We start from the raw sequence: 14,265 nt of genomic DNA, 5'->3' as shown, positions 1-14,265 counted from the left end.
TCTGCAAGTTAACTGTCTTACCATAACTTCACTGGAAAAAAAGTTATAGCAGTTAGAACCAAAGGTGCGTCATTTTCAAGATTTTGACCCATTTTGTTACAGTATTTTTTGTCATATAGGTTTGGGACATTATTTTCATTCTTGGTGGACTAATTTTTGCAGACTATGATTGTGTTACTCTGCAAATTTAAATCACAACAAAATTTCTATTCATTTTATCTTCAAATGTTGATATCCATAAATTCATATCCCCACAGTTAGAGCCAAAACCAGAAAATTTCATGTGAAGGGAATCACAGGATTTCACAATATTATTCTGTAGATATTTTATATTTATACATTACAGGTTGAAGTACATCATTCTGAAGTGAGACCATTACAGAAGAAGCTTATGCTTAGTCTTGACCAACCAACACCTGCAGATAGACTGTCTAAGGTTGCAAAGAATGTTCATGAAAAACAGATGCTATATGATATAATCAGTAAACTTCTTGCTTCACAGGTATGTTTACAGTTGTACTAGTTGTACATATTTAACAACCAAGTGTTGTACAGGAAAAGAAATGGAAGGTCATTGGAAAAGTTACAGTCTAAAGAATATTTGACAGATTACAAGGTCCTGTAAGTATTTTTACGAATAATTCTTGTTTAGACTAGTTCACAGGAACTAGGGTCTCTGATTTCAAACAAACTACCAAAGATTGGTCAATACCAGATCTGTTTCTAGAATATCTTCTAGATAATTTATACAACAATGTACTATAATAATTATGTGTGTAATATTTAAGATGAATAAGGCAGTTTGTAAGCATAGTATCTTTAAAAAACAATTACCATCTTTTTAAATTTTCTTTCTCTGCAAAATGTACTTTTAGGATGAATTAGACCGGGTACAAAAACCATTAGACATGAAAGTGAAGGAAGATCCCAGCAGTGAACAGTTGCAAGATTTACTGAAAGTTGTCACAGAGAAACAAGAGAATCAGTTCAGTATTGTGAAAGCAGTGGAGAAAAGGCTTATTGTTAAGTCCAGGTCTGACCTGTCACTGTTACAGCCATTACAGGTACAACTATTTGCAGCATTTATATCTTTACCTATAACAAGAAACAAAACATTCCCCTATAGGTATAAAAACTAACTTGCATACTAATACAAAAAGCTGTTTCTGTTAATTGAGATGTTGGCTGATGTCATAAATTGTTTAAATTGATATTAAAAAGGGTGCATATTTCAGGGAGGTAGTTTGACCTTTGGTAGAAAATTTGCCAAGCTTGAAGCACTGTCTTTGACAGACTAGAATCATCTCTAGTGGACTTGACATGCATAGTGACAACAATATAAACTAAGTAATAAATGCAATTTATGGCAGTATATATAATGAGTACCATTTACAACTATTTACTTGAATATAAATATAATTTCACAGACAATCCAGCAGTTAAAGGACAGAGTACAAAGGCAACAACATGAGACAAAATTGTTACAACAGTCCTCCAGCAGTACATCACCTCGTCACAGCCATCACACATTGTCTCTCAGTACATCAGCTAGCCCAAGGTCACCAAGGCAACCTATATACACAGGAATGGTGAAGATTTCATATGGTGAAGAGTACAAGCAGAGAAAGTCAGTCACTATAAGGGTATGTTTTTTTTCTTAAATTTTCATTAGTGAAAATAAATATATGACTTTTATAATGATAACTTTTAAAACCTTGTCTACTGCTTAATTTACCTATTTAATATCTTATTAATTACCTATTAAGAAGATTCTTTGCCAATATCTTTCTAAGTTCTTGGTGAAAATATTTACAATACATTCTTTTTAAAGAAGACAGTAACTGACAACAGAAACTTGCAAGAGTCATACATCACCTATAGCAGTTTTAAACTTTCCATCAAGACAAGATTTTGTATTTCTATTGTAAATTTCCAGGGAATTGTGCTATATCTTATCTACTTTTGGCTGTAATTGCTGCTGAATCCGTAATTAAGTATATCTGAATCCTTAATTGAGTATATCTAAGTTGTTGTAAAAGCAAAATATTTAGAAATCAATTTTATAGTAGATTCCTGGGCCATAGATTTACACAGCTTTTTCACCAACTGTTGATTCAAGCAGTAATGCTTTACATGATGTCTTATTTCAATTCCTTTGCTATGACAGAATTTATGATTAATTTTATTTACAGCTTTTTGGAAAGAAATCTTTGCAACAGTTGCTATGGGAGAAAGATCAAGCACTTCCTAGCAAACAAGACCCAGCTTTACGCAGATATCTCAGTGACAGACGTGAACCTGATGATCCCACTGCCAGAGATTATAGAATGATCAAGGATAAATTAAACATGTTTAGACACTTACATGCATTGGTTGCTTATGAAGTATGTACATTATTTTGCTAAAACTTGCTTTAAAATAGGTAAAACATGTATTTTATTTTAAAGTGTAAACGAATAATTTATTACTTGGCTTATCTTAATACTCTTAAAGATCTGCAAAATATTCTACAAATTAATCAGTAATTTAAGCAAATCAGACTAGAATATTCCAGATGGGCAAGTTTGTATTTGATCAAAGAGTTTACGAAAATTAAAATGCAAAATATTTCCTTTTTTTCATCTTCTAAAGTTTGAAAACCAGGCATTCATGTTTCTACAAAGTTGTCATTGTGTTTGATTTTTATGCCCCCAAAGGGAGGCATATAGTTTTTGAACCGTCTGTCTGTCGGTCTGTCAGTCTGTCCGCAATTTTCGTGTCCGGTCCATATCTTTGTCATCCATGAATGGATTTTCAAATAACTTGGCATGAATGTGTACCACAGTAAGACGACGTGTTGCGTGCAAGACCCAGGTCCGTAGCTCAAAGGTCAAGGTCACACTTAGACGTTAAAGGATAGTGCATTGATGGGCGTGTCCGGTCCATATCTTTGTCATCCATGGATGGATTTTCAAATAACTTGGCGTGAATGTGTACCACAGTAAGACGACGTGTCGCGTGCAAGACCCAGGTCCGTAGCTCAAAGGTCAAGGTCACACTTAGACGTTAAAGGATAGTCCATTGATGGGCGTGTCCGGTCCATATCTTTGTCATCCATGGATGGATTTTCAAATAACTTGGCATGAATATGTACCACAGTAAGACGACGTGTCGCGTGTAAGACCCAGGTCTGTAGCTCAAAGGTCAAGGTCACACTTAGACGTTAAAAGGATAGTGCATTGATGGGCGTGTCCGGTCCATATCTTTGTCATCCATGGATGGATTTTCAAGTAACTACGCATAAATGTGTGGCACAGTAAGACGACGTGTCATGCGCAAGACCCAGCTCCGTAGGTCAAAGGTCAAGGTCACACTTAGACGTTAAAGGTCATATTTCATGATAGTGCATTGATGGGCGTGTCCGGTCCATATCTTTGTCATTCATGCATGGATTTTAAAATAACTACGCATGAATGTGTGGCACAGTAAGACGACGTGTCGCGCGCAAGACCCAGCTCCGTAGGTCAAAGGTCCTAAACTCTAACATCGGCCATAACTATTCATTCAAAGTGCCATCGGGGGCATGTGTCATCCGATGGAGACAGCTCTTTGTTTTTTTTTTATACTCTGTCAACCAAGGGTATGGGTGGGGAATTTGGTTTCATCATATAATATATTACATATATCTATATGTACTTCATGTGAAAATCTACTATGTCAAACTTCCTGTTTATTATTTGGCAGAACTGTTGCTTACTTTGCAAATTATCAATTATGATGTTTAGATATAAATATAGAAAATAAGTTTTGAATGGGCCCAACTTCCTGGAGTAATGGGTCCTTGTTTGCAAAGAACATGGTAGTTGATTAGAGCTTTAGCATTTATACCCAGTGGACACATGATTAATGTACAGATAATATTTTACATTACATGAAGGTGTACCGGTGATATATTTGATGTTTTACAGGACAGTCTGCCAAATTATGTGAAGGAGTTAATGTGGAAGTTGCGTGAAATGTTAAAACTGAAGCTACACAACAAAGTGGAACTCATCATGCCTGATGATACCAACATGAAGAATAAAGTAGAGATCAAAGCTGAGCTTAGCCAAGATGACAGATGGGTAAAACATAAGTTTTTCTTTGCCTAAATTGATTCAAAAATAAGGTTTTGCCAGTGAAGAAAGATAAAAACATGTCTATGATATGATAATTTTCAAATTTTGTCAATTTAAAAAAATGTTATAAACACAATAAACAGCCAACACAGTTTATGAAATTTTTAATGAGTTGGAAAAGCAAAAATGTATTGACACAGTAAGTACTCATTACTTTTGTTATATTGTTCCAGTGATTTGCAAAATATAGATTATGGATCATTTATTGACCTAATGAAATTAAGTTTTGCAGTATTATGGAGCGCTGAGTAGTATGTAAAGCTGTAATGATTAGCAACCCACGTCTTTGCCAACTAAATGATCAGCGTAATAAAATTTACTTAATTAATAAGGCATAAACTGGATATGAAGATCAAAAATTGAAAATCTCTGGTTGCTAATTTGATATTTAGACTAGTTCAACTATGAAGACTATGAAGTTTTGTGAAGTTTCGGCAAAATTTGTGTATTGTAAACACAACTACAGATTATAGCAGAAGATTTTCTTTCCAAAGTCTGTTCAGAAAATACATTAAGTATATGTGTTACCAAACATTAGCTTAAAATCAGATCTATAAGACTGAAGTTGTGGTTTGTATTATACACTAAATGTTTAATTTAATATTTTTATATATTTCAAAGACTGATGTAGAAATAAAGTCTCCATCAGAGACTACAAGGATTAGGAATATACCTACACCAGGTATAGTGAAGCGGGTTTCTCTGTCAGACAGCATAGCCCATACTGCTTTATCCAGCATTAGCACTAGACATCTCCCTGCATCTTGTGAAATAACCCCATATAGAGTTAAAATGTTATCTGGGAAAACTGTTGAGGTAAGTGTTTAGTTTAGTTTCAGCATGTTTTTGTTCTTCAGAAATAAAAGGCATAACTTCACTTAATATATCATGACTGAGATTGTTGAAGTTTTGATACTATCAAAATTAATTGCTTGAAACCAGTTAGAGTTGTTAAAAAGGGTAAAGTAACAAGATTTGATAAATATAATGTTTAGCATTTGTTTTTATGAAAGTAATTAGAGCATTTGGGTTTGTCAATCCTTGAAGGTGACAGAACTTCACATACAAGTTTGTCTCTGCTACTAAGGTATATAATTAAATAATAGATTCCAAACAAAAATTGCTTTTACACATTTCTGACCTTTCTTGTTTTTGCTTTTGAAAATGTAGGTTGTACACTATTTCTGCAGCAATGGGTCATACAAGTTTAAGCTTAACATTTGTTGGTGTATCATACAGAGATGTAGTTAAAGCTGCGATGTTCCCCAAATTTCACTGGCAGCATAAACAGGAAATTTGTTTGTTTTGGCTTTAGCACCATTATTAAACAGTATTTCAGTTATGTAATGGCAGATAGTTGACCTTACCAGAACTAACCTGTTCTCCACAAGTAACTGTCTACTTCTCCACATGAATCGGAGGTGGAGGACAATTGATTTTAAACAGAATGTCTTTATCAAATTGTCACGAAGAACAGACACCATGCCGGAGGATCAACATGCAACCCTGTGATCCATAGGTCTGTGCTCTCCTTACTGAGGTAAGCAGGTACTGAGGTAAGCAGGCAGGCTGCATAAAAAAGGAAAGAAGGATTATGATGTTTTGACAATTCTGATAGCCCTTGTTAAATAGTGTACTGTTAAGTGTTTTGTACAATAATTAAAGTTGCTTTAATAATTAGTAAAAGTATTAATGAAACTTATTAAATCTAATCATATGTTTTGATGAAATAGGAGATCTGAGAAACCAGCATGTGAAAGTGTTCTGACTATGGACTGTTCTCCAGACAGCTCCCTTGTAGTCAGCAAACCCCATCCGCAGGACCCATCCAGAAAGGTCTGTATAAGTGTGGCCAACTGCCACTTTAAATTGCACTATATTGTGTTGCATTAAACTTGAATACTATCACTTTTTATTATATGTTCTAAAAATATCTTAAATTTCATTGGCTGAAACTGCTCATCATCTTTCAAAATATATTTCATGTTTAATGGTTAGTGGGTTTTCCCCATTAAACATGACTTTCTAAATATAGAATGGAAGTTTCACACAGTTATTGTTACTTTCAAATATTAAATATGTTGCAACAAATATTTGTTACTTATTCATAAACCTGAACCCATATAATAAAACAGTTATTGACTCTTGAGCCATTGAATATTGACCTCTTCCGGTGAATATCACATCATATCCAATGGCTCAAGAGTCAATAATTGTATAATATACCATGTCTTCAAGAGGAATGTAATTCAGAGGGAACTATATTACTACTGTAAAATCATTAATATTCATGGGCAACTCATTTTTGTGGTTAAGCCAACCAACAATATTTAATCCCAATGAATATGTAAAATTCCCAATTATTTTGTGTTCAAAGGTCAAAATCCATAAATTGATATCCCCAGTAAATAGCTACTCTGGTCAAAACCACTAAATTTTGTGCCCACAGAATTACATGACTTCATGGTATAGAGTTTCATTCATTCTGTAATATGTCTTTACAGATAATTACCATACTGACAAAACAAAGAAAGGTTGAAGTCATACCAGATCCAACAAAACTTGAAGTGAAAGTTGATGGAACGCCCATTAGTATGCCAACACATCCAGACATTGTTACGTAAGTATGAAAATAGTTCTGGCACACCAAATATTAAGTTAATCCATTCAAACTGTTAAGAAAAAATAAAAAGAAATCTTAATATTGTGAAATCATTTAATTTCATAGGCATGAAACTTAACAGTTTGGTAAAATTGGCTAGAATGGATGAATGTCCAGTCCAGACATATCAGTAGGGAGAGCTCAAGACTAATCTAAAGGTTGAGTTCCATCTTTTTACAAAGCAAATTTGACAGAAATGTGTGAAGTCATATGGCCTTCACCTATGTTTGATCAGGAGACATTTTTGTCGCATGCAGACAGTAAGTTTGAATTGATACTGAATAAAATACAGCCGACAGATTAACTAAATCTCATAATATAACTGAAATACAATTGCAAAATGACATTGTGTTTGTATGAAATCATATTTTCATATTCATAGCATAAATTTTCAGGTTACACAAGGACAGTAGAAGGCCAGTAGTTTTGAAGAAAATTAGAGATGACAAAATAGAAGTAAAACTACCACATGTTGGCTTGTCTGTTGTTTCAGATGGAAAGAAAGTTTCAGTGAAGGTGGGCTCTAAGACTGTTTTTGATGGTAGAGATATTTACTACCTGCATATAAAATCTACCTCTTTCAAATTTAGACTTGAATTACTTTCAGTTGTCTTTTTTTTTTGCCTGCATACCAAAACATAACTAGAATATTTAGTTATTTTTACAAAGCTTCTGCTCTCCATATTTAGTTTATTTTAAAACCTTGATTTCAACCACACTTTATATGAGCTACAATGTTTACATACAGCGTAACAGAATTTCTATCTTCCACCTAACTTTCAAATTTTACAGGTCTTGCAGTGGGTCCTTTGTTTTCAGTAATTCACCAAAGAATTTTGGAAGAAACTTAAAAAGGAATCACTTTGCTTAGAATGTTGTGTTAGATTATCTTTGGTTGGAACAGATATAGTTTGTCTATGGAATGATAAGATTAAAGAAATGCTTTTTGTTTTAGGTCACCTGAACTTTGTTCGGGGTGAGCTGTAAGTCTTTGTGGATGGTTTGGTATCCACTATATAGTCCTTTGTTCATTGTCTACAATTAACATAAAATCATCTCTGAAACTGTATAACAGAATTACACCAAACTTGGTCTGTTGCATCCTGGCAAAGTCTTCAATTTTTTATGGTTCTGCTTGACCCCTTTTAGGGCCCACTAGAGAAGACAGTAGAAAAAACATTTAAACATTTTCTGCTCATGAACCACTTGATGGATTTTCATAAATTTTGGTCTGTAGCATCATTGTTTGGTCCCCTCTCAAATGTGTTCAGATTTGGGCACAAGAACTTTGTGAACTGCTTGATAGAACTTCTTCAAACTTGTTTGTAGGATCATTATAAGGTCCTTTTTTCACTTTATATAAATGAGGGCACTGAACTATTTTGGGCCACAAGAGCTAAAGGTAAAATTTCTTTTCATGAACAACTTGATGGAACTTCATCAAACCTGGTTTGTAGCATCGTTATAAGGTCCTCTCTTCAATTTTATAAATCAGTATACTAAGCTCCTTTTTGGTTCACTAGAGGTAAAAATAAAAATACCTTTAAACAATTTCTTCCCCTAAACTGCTTGATGGATCTTCACCAAACATAGTCTGTAGCACTCTTATAAGTACTCTGTTAATGTTTTTCACATTAGGGCAGTTGCCATTTTAAGGGGCCTTTAGAGCTAGAAACAGAAATATCTCTAAATTATTTTTTCCTAAAATTGAACCTCTTGGTGAATTGTCATTGAATTTTCCATAGCATCCTTGCAGGGACCTCTCTCAAATTTATTGAAATAGGGGCGCTTTACCTGTTTTATTATTTTTTTATATTAAACACAGTTGTAACCATTCATGATTCAGTGTGTCATACATATATTCAAGGTCAAGTAGTCAAGGTCAGGTGTATGACTTATGGCCAGTGTGGCCCCTGGTTTTAAAATAACTTGTTAATATAATAAATTAATGTGCTCTGCAAATAAGTGGAAGAAACCAAATCAAGAATCAAGAGATACTTTGAACATTCTTTAAATGGTCCCTTTTAAATTTATGCAGATTGGAATACACTTGTACTATATTACATGTACATCTTTTAAAGTATATGCACAAAGTCTAAGAATATATGCTTCCAGACTCAAGTGCAAATAGCCATGTATATGTATGGGCCATGTTTATGTACGAGTAGTTTCAATTGTATAAATTTGCCAGCTTCCCGTACAGAATTATTTAACGTGTCTGCCTTTAGGGATAGATGTTCCTGGTTCAGTTTTACAGGGACAGAACCAGAAAGAATAGCTATTTGACAAAATATAAATTTAGGTTGAAATAAAGTGTCTTTCATATTGCTTTAGTCTTGATATAACCTATAGGCTATGAAATCAGTGTGAAATCATTGTCTCTATCAAATTTTGAACTTGAATGTATCCAGCAGTCAAAATTTTTACTCTATCCCAATCAATAACTCCACCACTATCAGTAGCTCCGATTTCTTTTTCTTTTCTTAAGGTTCCACAAACATACTGGTCAAAACTGTGTGGTGTGTGTAGTAGCTTAGATAGCAGACCAGAAGACCTCAATGGACCACAGAAAGTTCGATACTCAGACCCACAACAAGTTGCCTCTGCTTACCTCATACCAGACAGCCAGTGTGATCCGCTGCCAGTACAGAAGTCACTAGGTGTTCCAGAAATAAGAGAAAAATCTAGTATGTAAAAATTTACTGTCTCCAGATTTTCTCACTTTATGTATATTGGCTACCTCTTAGTAATGTTAGGGCTAAATGGCCTAACTTGATAAAATAATCGTATTGTGTGTTTTTTCATCATTTTCAGCACTGAAATTTGTTAATGGTTACTGCAACTGTTGTTCCTACCATCATATTAAGATTGAACAACTTACTCAGTTACCGTGATGATGAAGCTGAAACCATTTCTTAGAAGCTGTGCATCTGACAAATAGATACTTTTGAATCTTTACCCTTATCCTGCTAGATTTCTATAATGAAATTGTCCAGCTTTCAATTTGGACAGTACCATTAACTGTTGAAAGGGGTGCTTACCTAAAAGATACTGACGGAATGGCAAACAGTGTAGGTCATGATCAGACTGCATAGATGTGCAGGCTGATCATGATCTACACTGGTTGCAAAGGCAGAATCAGAATCAGTCGTATTCAGCATTTTTCTGGCTGCAAAAGGGATTGATTTTGATAATCTCAGTAAAAAGTCATAATTCTGCAAAAAATAATATAAGAAGGACATGCTGCTGATATTCACAACAATCCATTTTACTTATAACTTCTGTGAAGTTTCACTGGAATCTAGACAGGAGTTTTAGACAAGAACTTCAACATAATAACCAAAGGGCCGTAACTCTGTGAAAAATAATTCAACTGAAAAGCCATAACATACCTTGAATCTAGGCTTGCTTTTGATCATTCCTGTAATATTTCAATCAGATCTCACCAATAGAAAAGTAGTAGTCTGGACAAATTTTATTTAGAAATTTAACTCATGGCCTTTACTAGAGCTTCCCTTTTTTGGAAGCTATTTAAAAAATTATTATTCTCAGATTATTGAAATTCATTTTGCCAGTCTCATTTCATGTTTCTTGCTTATCTTCTTTGCTTTTCATGGGGAAAGTAGAGCTTTCCGGGTACTAATTCAGTCTGATCATAAAAGCTTTTTTGTTTCACTATAAAGTGTGTGTCATTTTGCTGTACCTTGTACTGTTCTTTAAGGACATTGATTTACTTCTTTCAGAACATGTGCAACCCATCGAAAAAACATTGACAAAGCAGAGGAAAATCAATGGCATACTTAGAACATGTTTCTCAACCAGTCCTGTGAAGAAATGTCCAACATTAAGTATTCCAAAGGGTGTAGAAGATCACCTTGTTTCCTTCTATTGTCTGCGATCCCTAAGCTCCAAGGCAGACAGATATCTTGAGATCACCAAGAGTCGCATCTTAGATGAAGTAAGAGACAAGAGACCTGATATGAATGAAAACATTCCAATGCCAACACACTGTATAAAACAATAAATGGTCTGCCTAGGTCATTGATTTAAATTTTTCTCAGCTGTGTATTATTAATCTAACAATTTTATGTGTAAAGGTTGTTTTTTTTAATATGTTAAAATGCTCTGAACTGTATAAGCTCTTTTTTATTTAACATTTCAGTAATTGTTTTATGTGTACCAGTGTTAAAAGTTTCAGGAGATCTCAATACAGCCCTAACGACTGCTAGGTTTAATGGACTTGATTATCATGCTTGTTGCTTATTTTGTTTTCTGCGTCTTTCTTTTTTGTTACATAGTCTGAATCTTGTTTCTTAAAGCCTACTTCTAAAATTTAGCTAAACGTTTTTTGTAATGTTAAGTACAATAGTCTTGTAGTCAAAGGTCTGATTTACATTGGTAACAAATTTTAGAGATGGTGTATATTATGACCACTGAAAAGTGACTCTGAAAACATTCAACCGTCAATAGTCAAGTGGTAGAGCATCCACTTAGAGTGCAGTAGGTTGTAGGTTCGATCCTAAGCCATGTCCTACGAAAGACATGAAAAGTGGTACCAGTAGCTCCCTTGCTTGGTGTTCAGCATTAAAAAAAGGAAACTGGCTTCTCTTCTCTCATACCCTCAAAGCGACGGATTCCATCAGGAATGAGGTGTCGATAGTCATTGATTTAAGTTGTAGAAATTGATTCACTATCAGTCTAAAATAAATAGTACAATCTAAACTAATGTACATTTTTAAGACAATTAACTTATAACAGGCCTATGTTATCTGTCTTTGTGTTGTTTTGTTACTGTTTTGTTACTTGTTTTACTATGTTTAAATGGTTTCTTGTATGTTTTGTTGTATATCTCTGCAGTTAAACAAAAGAGGTCCAGTAACTATTTAAATGTTTGACAAACAATGAAGCCAAGGTGAAAATCAGATGGCATAATATTAATCAAGTACTGATATTTTGACATTTTTCATTTTGGTTTAAGCCATAGATGTAGTCTTTCATAAAAAGGGAATATGTTTGGTCTTTGAGAAAAAATTCTATTTCATTCACTGAATTTCATTTTCGCTGAAATGGTGAAACTGCTTGTATTCTTCTCTGAAAAGTTAAATAAACAACAAATAGATTCACTAGCAATTTGACTAGATGTCTAGATTTTTCGTAAGTTAAAGTGAAGAAAAATAATACCATCAACAGGCATTACTTGTAGAAAAAAATATCCCTTTAAAAAGAAAGACTTTATCTGCAAAAAATTTACCTGTAGATTTTATCTGTAGTTTGTATATTGTGTTGCTTCTTAAGTGTCCTGTGTTGTCTAGTGTCTTGTTGTTAACGTGTTATACTTGAATTTCTTTTGCCGAATTAACACATATCATTTAAACACAAGTTCTTTCTCAGGTATTCTGTATATTATTTCAAAGACATTTTGCTCATTTTCTATTTTCAAATTGTTCTTGAAGTATTCCAGTTCTGAGAACATTGCATTAAATGCAGTAAATAACACTTTCCTACCAGTAGATAAAATTAATCAAATATACTGTATTCATCTAAAGTGCTTTGTAATCAGAAAACCCTGTGATAACACATTTATTTCAGCCTGATAGTGTGCTTAGTGTTAGGCAAAATTTTCAGTTCTGATCCTCGATGGAAATTCTATTCAAATTGAAAAAATTTAGAATCTTGCCAAAAGTGCTCAAATAAAGGGTATATTCTTTATATCTTTGGCATACTTAAAATTTCACCGTGAGAACTTTTTCCATCTACTAGCAGTTTTGTCATAGGCAGAATTTTTTATGTAGGAAGGACCAGTAGAATGTATGTATAGTTTGCCAGTTTATCTATTTATGGTATTTTTCTTTGTAATCTGGGTTGCAGAACAGTTTTATATTTTATGTGTTGTATATTGCGTCCCCACTGTTTTCTGTATAATGTCATTTTAGTGTTCTTTCGTTCAGTGTCTATATTCTTCTTTGCCAGCAAATAAACTGCATGCAGCATCAGATATTTTGTTGTTTTTATTTCTGCTCTGTAATACCATCCAGTCCTTCTATCTACAGATTCCAAATGTTAAACATGATTTATGGACAAAGAAGGAAAGCGGATGTAAGAATCAGATTTTGGTGCCCTTGAAATTCTACAGGGATGGCATAGCATAACGATCAGGCTAATTTAAAGTCTGTTAACAAAATGGTACTATAAAATGCCATTTGAGTCGGAAAAGAATTGCAAAGGTGAAATAGCTGTCAAAATAGATGTTATGCATAATTACATTGTTGGAAAAGCACTGCTTTCAATACTGCACATGAACTTCTGTTAGAGCCATAATGGGAGGTAATCAAAAACGAGTGGTTCAATATTACTTTCTCCTATGTTAATCAACATTCAGACCTTCGACAAATATGAGAAAAAATTGATAAACTTCCAACATACCTTGGATATTTTTGGCAACTCTAGAAAGTGCAATTACCAAATTTCTTCCCTATTTGGATTTTTTTTTGGGTTTTTTTTCAACAGTTTTTCAGTTACATAACAGCGGGCAGTTAACCTAACCAGTGTTCCTGGATTCTGTACCAGTACAAACCTGTTCTCCACAAGTAACTACCCACTTCATAGATGTGTGCTCTCCCTGTTGAGCCAAGTGGGTGGGCCATTTAGAAAAACATGTCCTTGAAAACATGAAAAAGAAGTGTTGCAAAGGCCTCATTTCATTAATACCTTCAGTTAGTGCTGTTAGAAATCAAACAAATATAATTTATATTCCCTGAGAGGTGAAGATACCGAATCAGATTTCAATTTGTTTCCAAGATATGACTGGATAAGGAAGCTAGTTTGTGTTTGTCGTGATTTTCATACCTTCTAACAAAATTTGCTAGTTTCTTTTCCAGACAATTACTTGTATCATTGTGACTTTAGCACTCTGTGATGGAAGTCACCAGAGGTTATGTGATACCCATAGGCATTGTGTGCAGAGACTCTGATCACATATCTCAGTTATTACAGGCCTGTGATTCAGTCAAAAACCAGAAGCCTGAAAATCTACATTCCAAAGCTTGAAATCCCTTTTTTCACTAGAGTTACATAGGGAAACTCTGGCAGTCATGAAAAATCCCAAGCCCCGTTATTACTCGTCACAACTGAATGAAACTTAATACATGCCTTCGCTGTCTTTTTGATGAAATAATGCCCCTTTTTGTAATTTACCCTTTTTTTTTTATACAAATCAGATTTCAAGTTTCAAGATCCTTTTTTGTTTTGTCTTCGTTATATATCGTGTTATTTCTTGCTGTGAAATGGAAGTAGAAAAATAGAAATACTGTTCATACATCTGTGTCCGTTTCCTCACCCCCCATTCACCCTCTCCTATCTGCCAAACTTTTAGTGTCTTGTGTCTTAGTATCCCCTACCCCAAAGCAACACACCCACAATAATTTCAGTTTCTAGCGCTTCTTGATA

The 14,265-nt window shown here is 34.0% G+C and overlaps 2 protein-coding genes across 2 annotated transcripts in view; both read left to right on the top strand.

Annotated features, from left to right (window-relative positions):
- The window catches only part of LOC123525183 (uncharacterized), a 33,552-nt gene extending 26,775 nt beyond the window's left edge, over nt 1–6,777 (top strand). The window contains exons 26-33 of the mRNA XM_053538104.1: nt 347–502; nt 876–1,064; nt 1,428–1,643; nt 2,193–2,384; nt 3,948–4,103; nt 4,779–4,977; nt 5,894–5,993; nt 6,662–6,777. Of these exons, the coding sequence (XP_053394079.1) occupies nt 347–502; nt 876–1,064; nt 1,428–1,643; nt 2,193–2,384; nt 3,948–4,103; nt 4,779–4,977; nt 5,894–5,925 (1,140 nt within the window). The 3' untranslated portion in view covers nt 5,926–5,993; nt 6,662–6,777. The remainder of the gene's footprint in view (nt 1–346; nt 503–875; nt 1,065–1,427; nt 1,644–2,192; nt 2,385–3,947; nt 4,104–4,778; nt 4,978–5,893; nt 5,994–6,661) is intronic.
- LOC128555867 (vitellogenin-like) lies at nt 5,928–10,843 on the top strand. The gene is made up of 5 exons (XM_053539642.1): nt 5,928–5,993; nt 6,662–6,777; nt 7,215–7,335; nt 9,308–9,506; nt 10,563–10,843. Exons 1-5 carry the CDS (start codon nt 5,928–5,930, stop codon nt 10,841–10,843), a joined length of 783 nt encoding a protein of 260 aa, XP_053395617.1.
- The last annotated feature ends 3,422 nt before the right edge of the window (nt 10,844–14,265 follow it).

The sequence above is a fragment of the Mercenaria mercenaria genome, chromosome 3, assembly GCF_021730395.1.
Source record: "Mercenaria mercenaria strain notata chromosome 3, MADL_Memer_1, whole genome shotgun sequence".
Taxonomy (NCBI): Eukaryota; Metazoa; Mollusca; class Bivalvia; order Venerida; family Veneridae; genus Mercenaria; species Mercenaria mercenaria.
Note: the sequence above shows the minus strand (reverse complement) of the source record. Positions and strands in the feature narration are given on the sequence as shown.

Bases quoted from the DNA above. Each gene is read 5' to 3' on its own strand.
- LOC128555867 (XM_053539642.1), top strand. From the start codon at position 5,928: ATGGACTGTTCTCCAGACAGCTCCCTTGTAGTCAGCAAACCCCATCCG. The intron at 5,994-6,661 runs GTCTGTATAAGT...ATGTCTTTACAG, and splicing joins CGCAGGACCCATCCAGAAAG to ATAATTACCATACTGACAAA. The intron at 6,778-7,214 runs GTAAGTATGAAA...ATAAATTTTCAG, and splicing joins ACACATCCAGACATTGTTAC to GTTACACAAGGACAGTAGAA.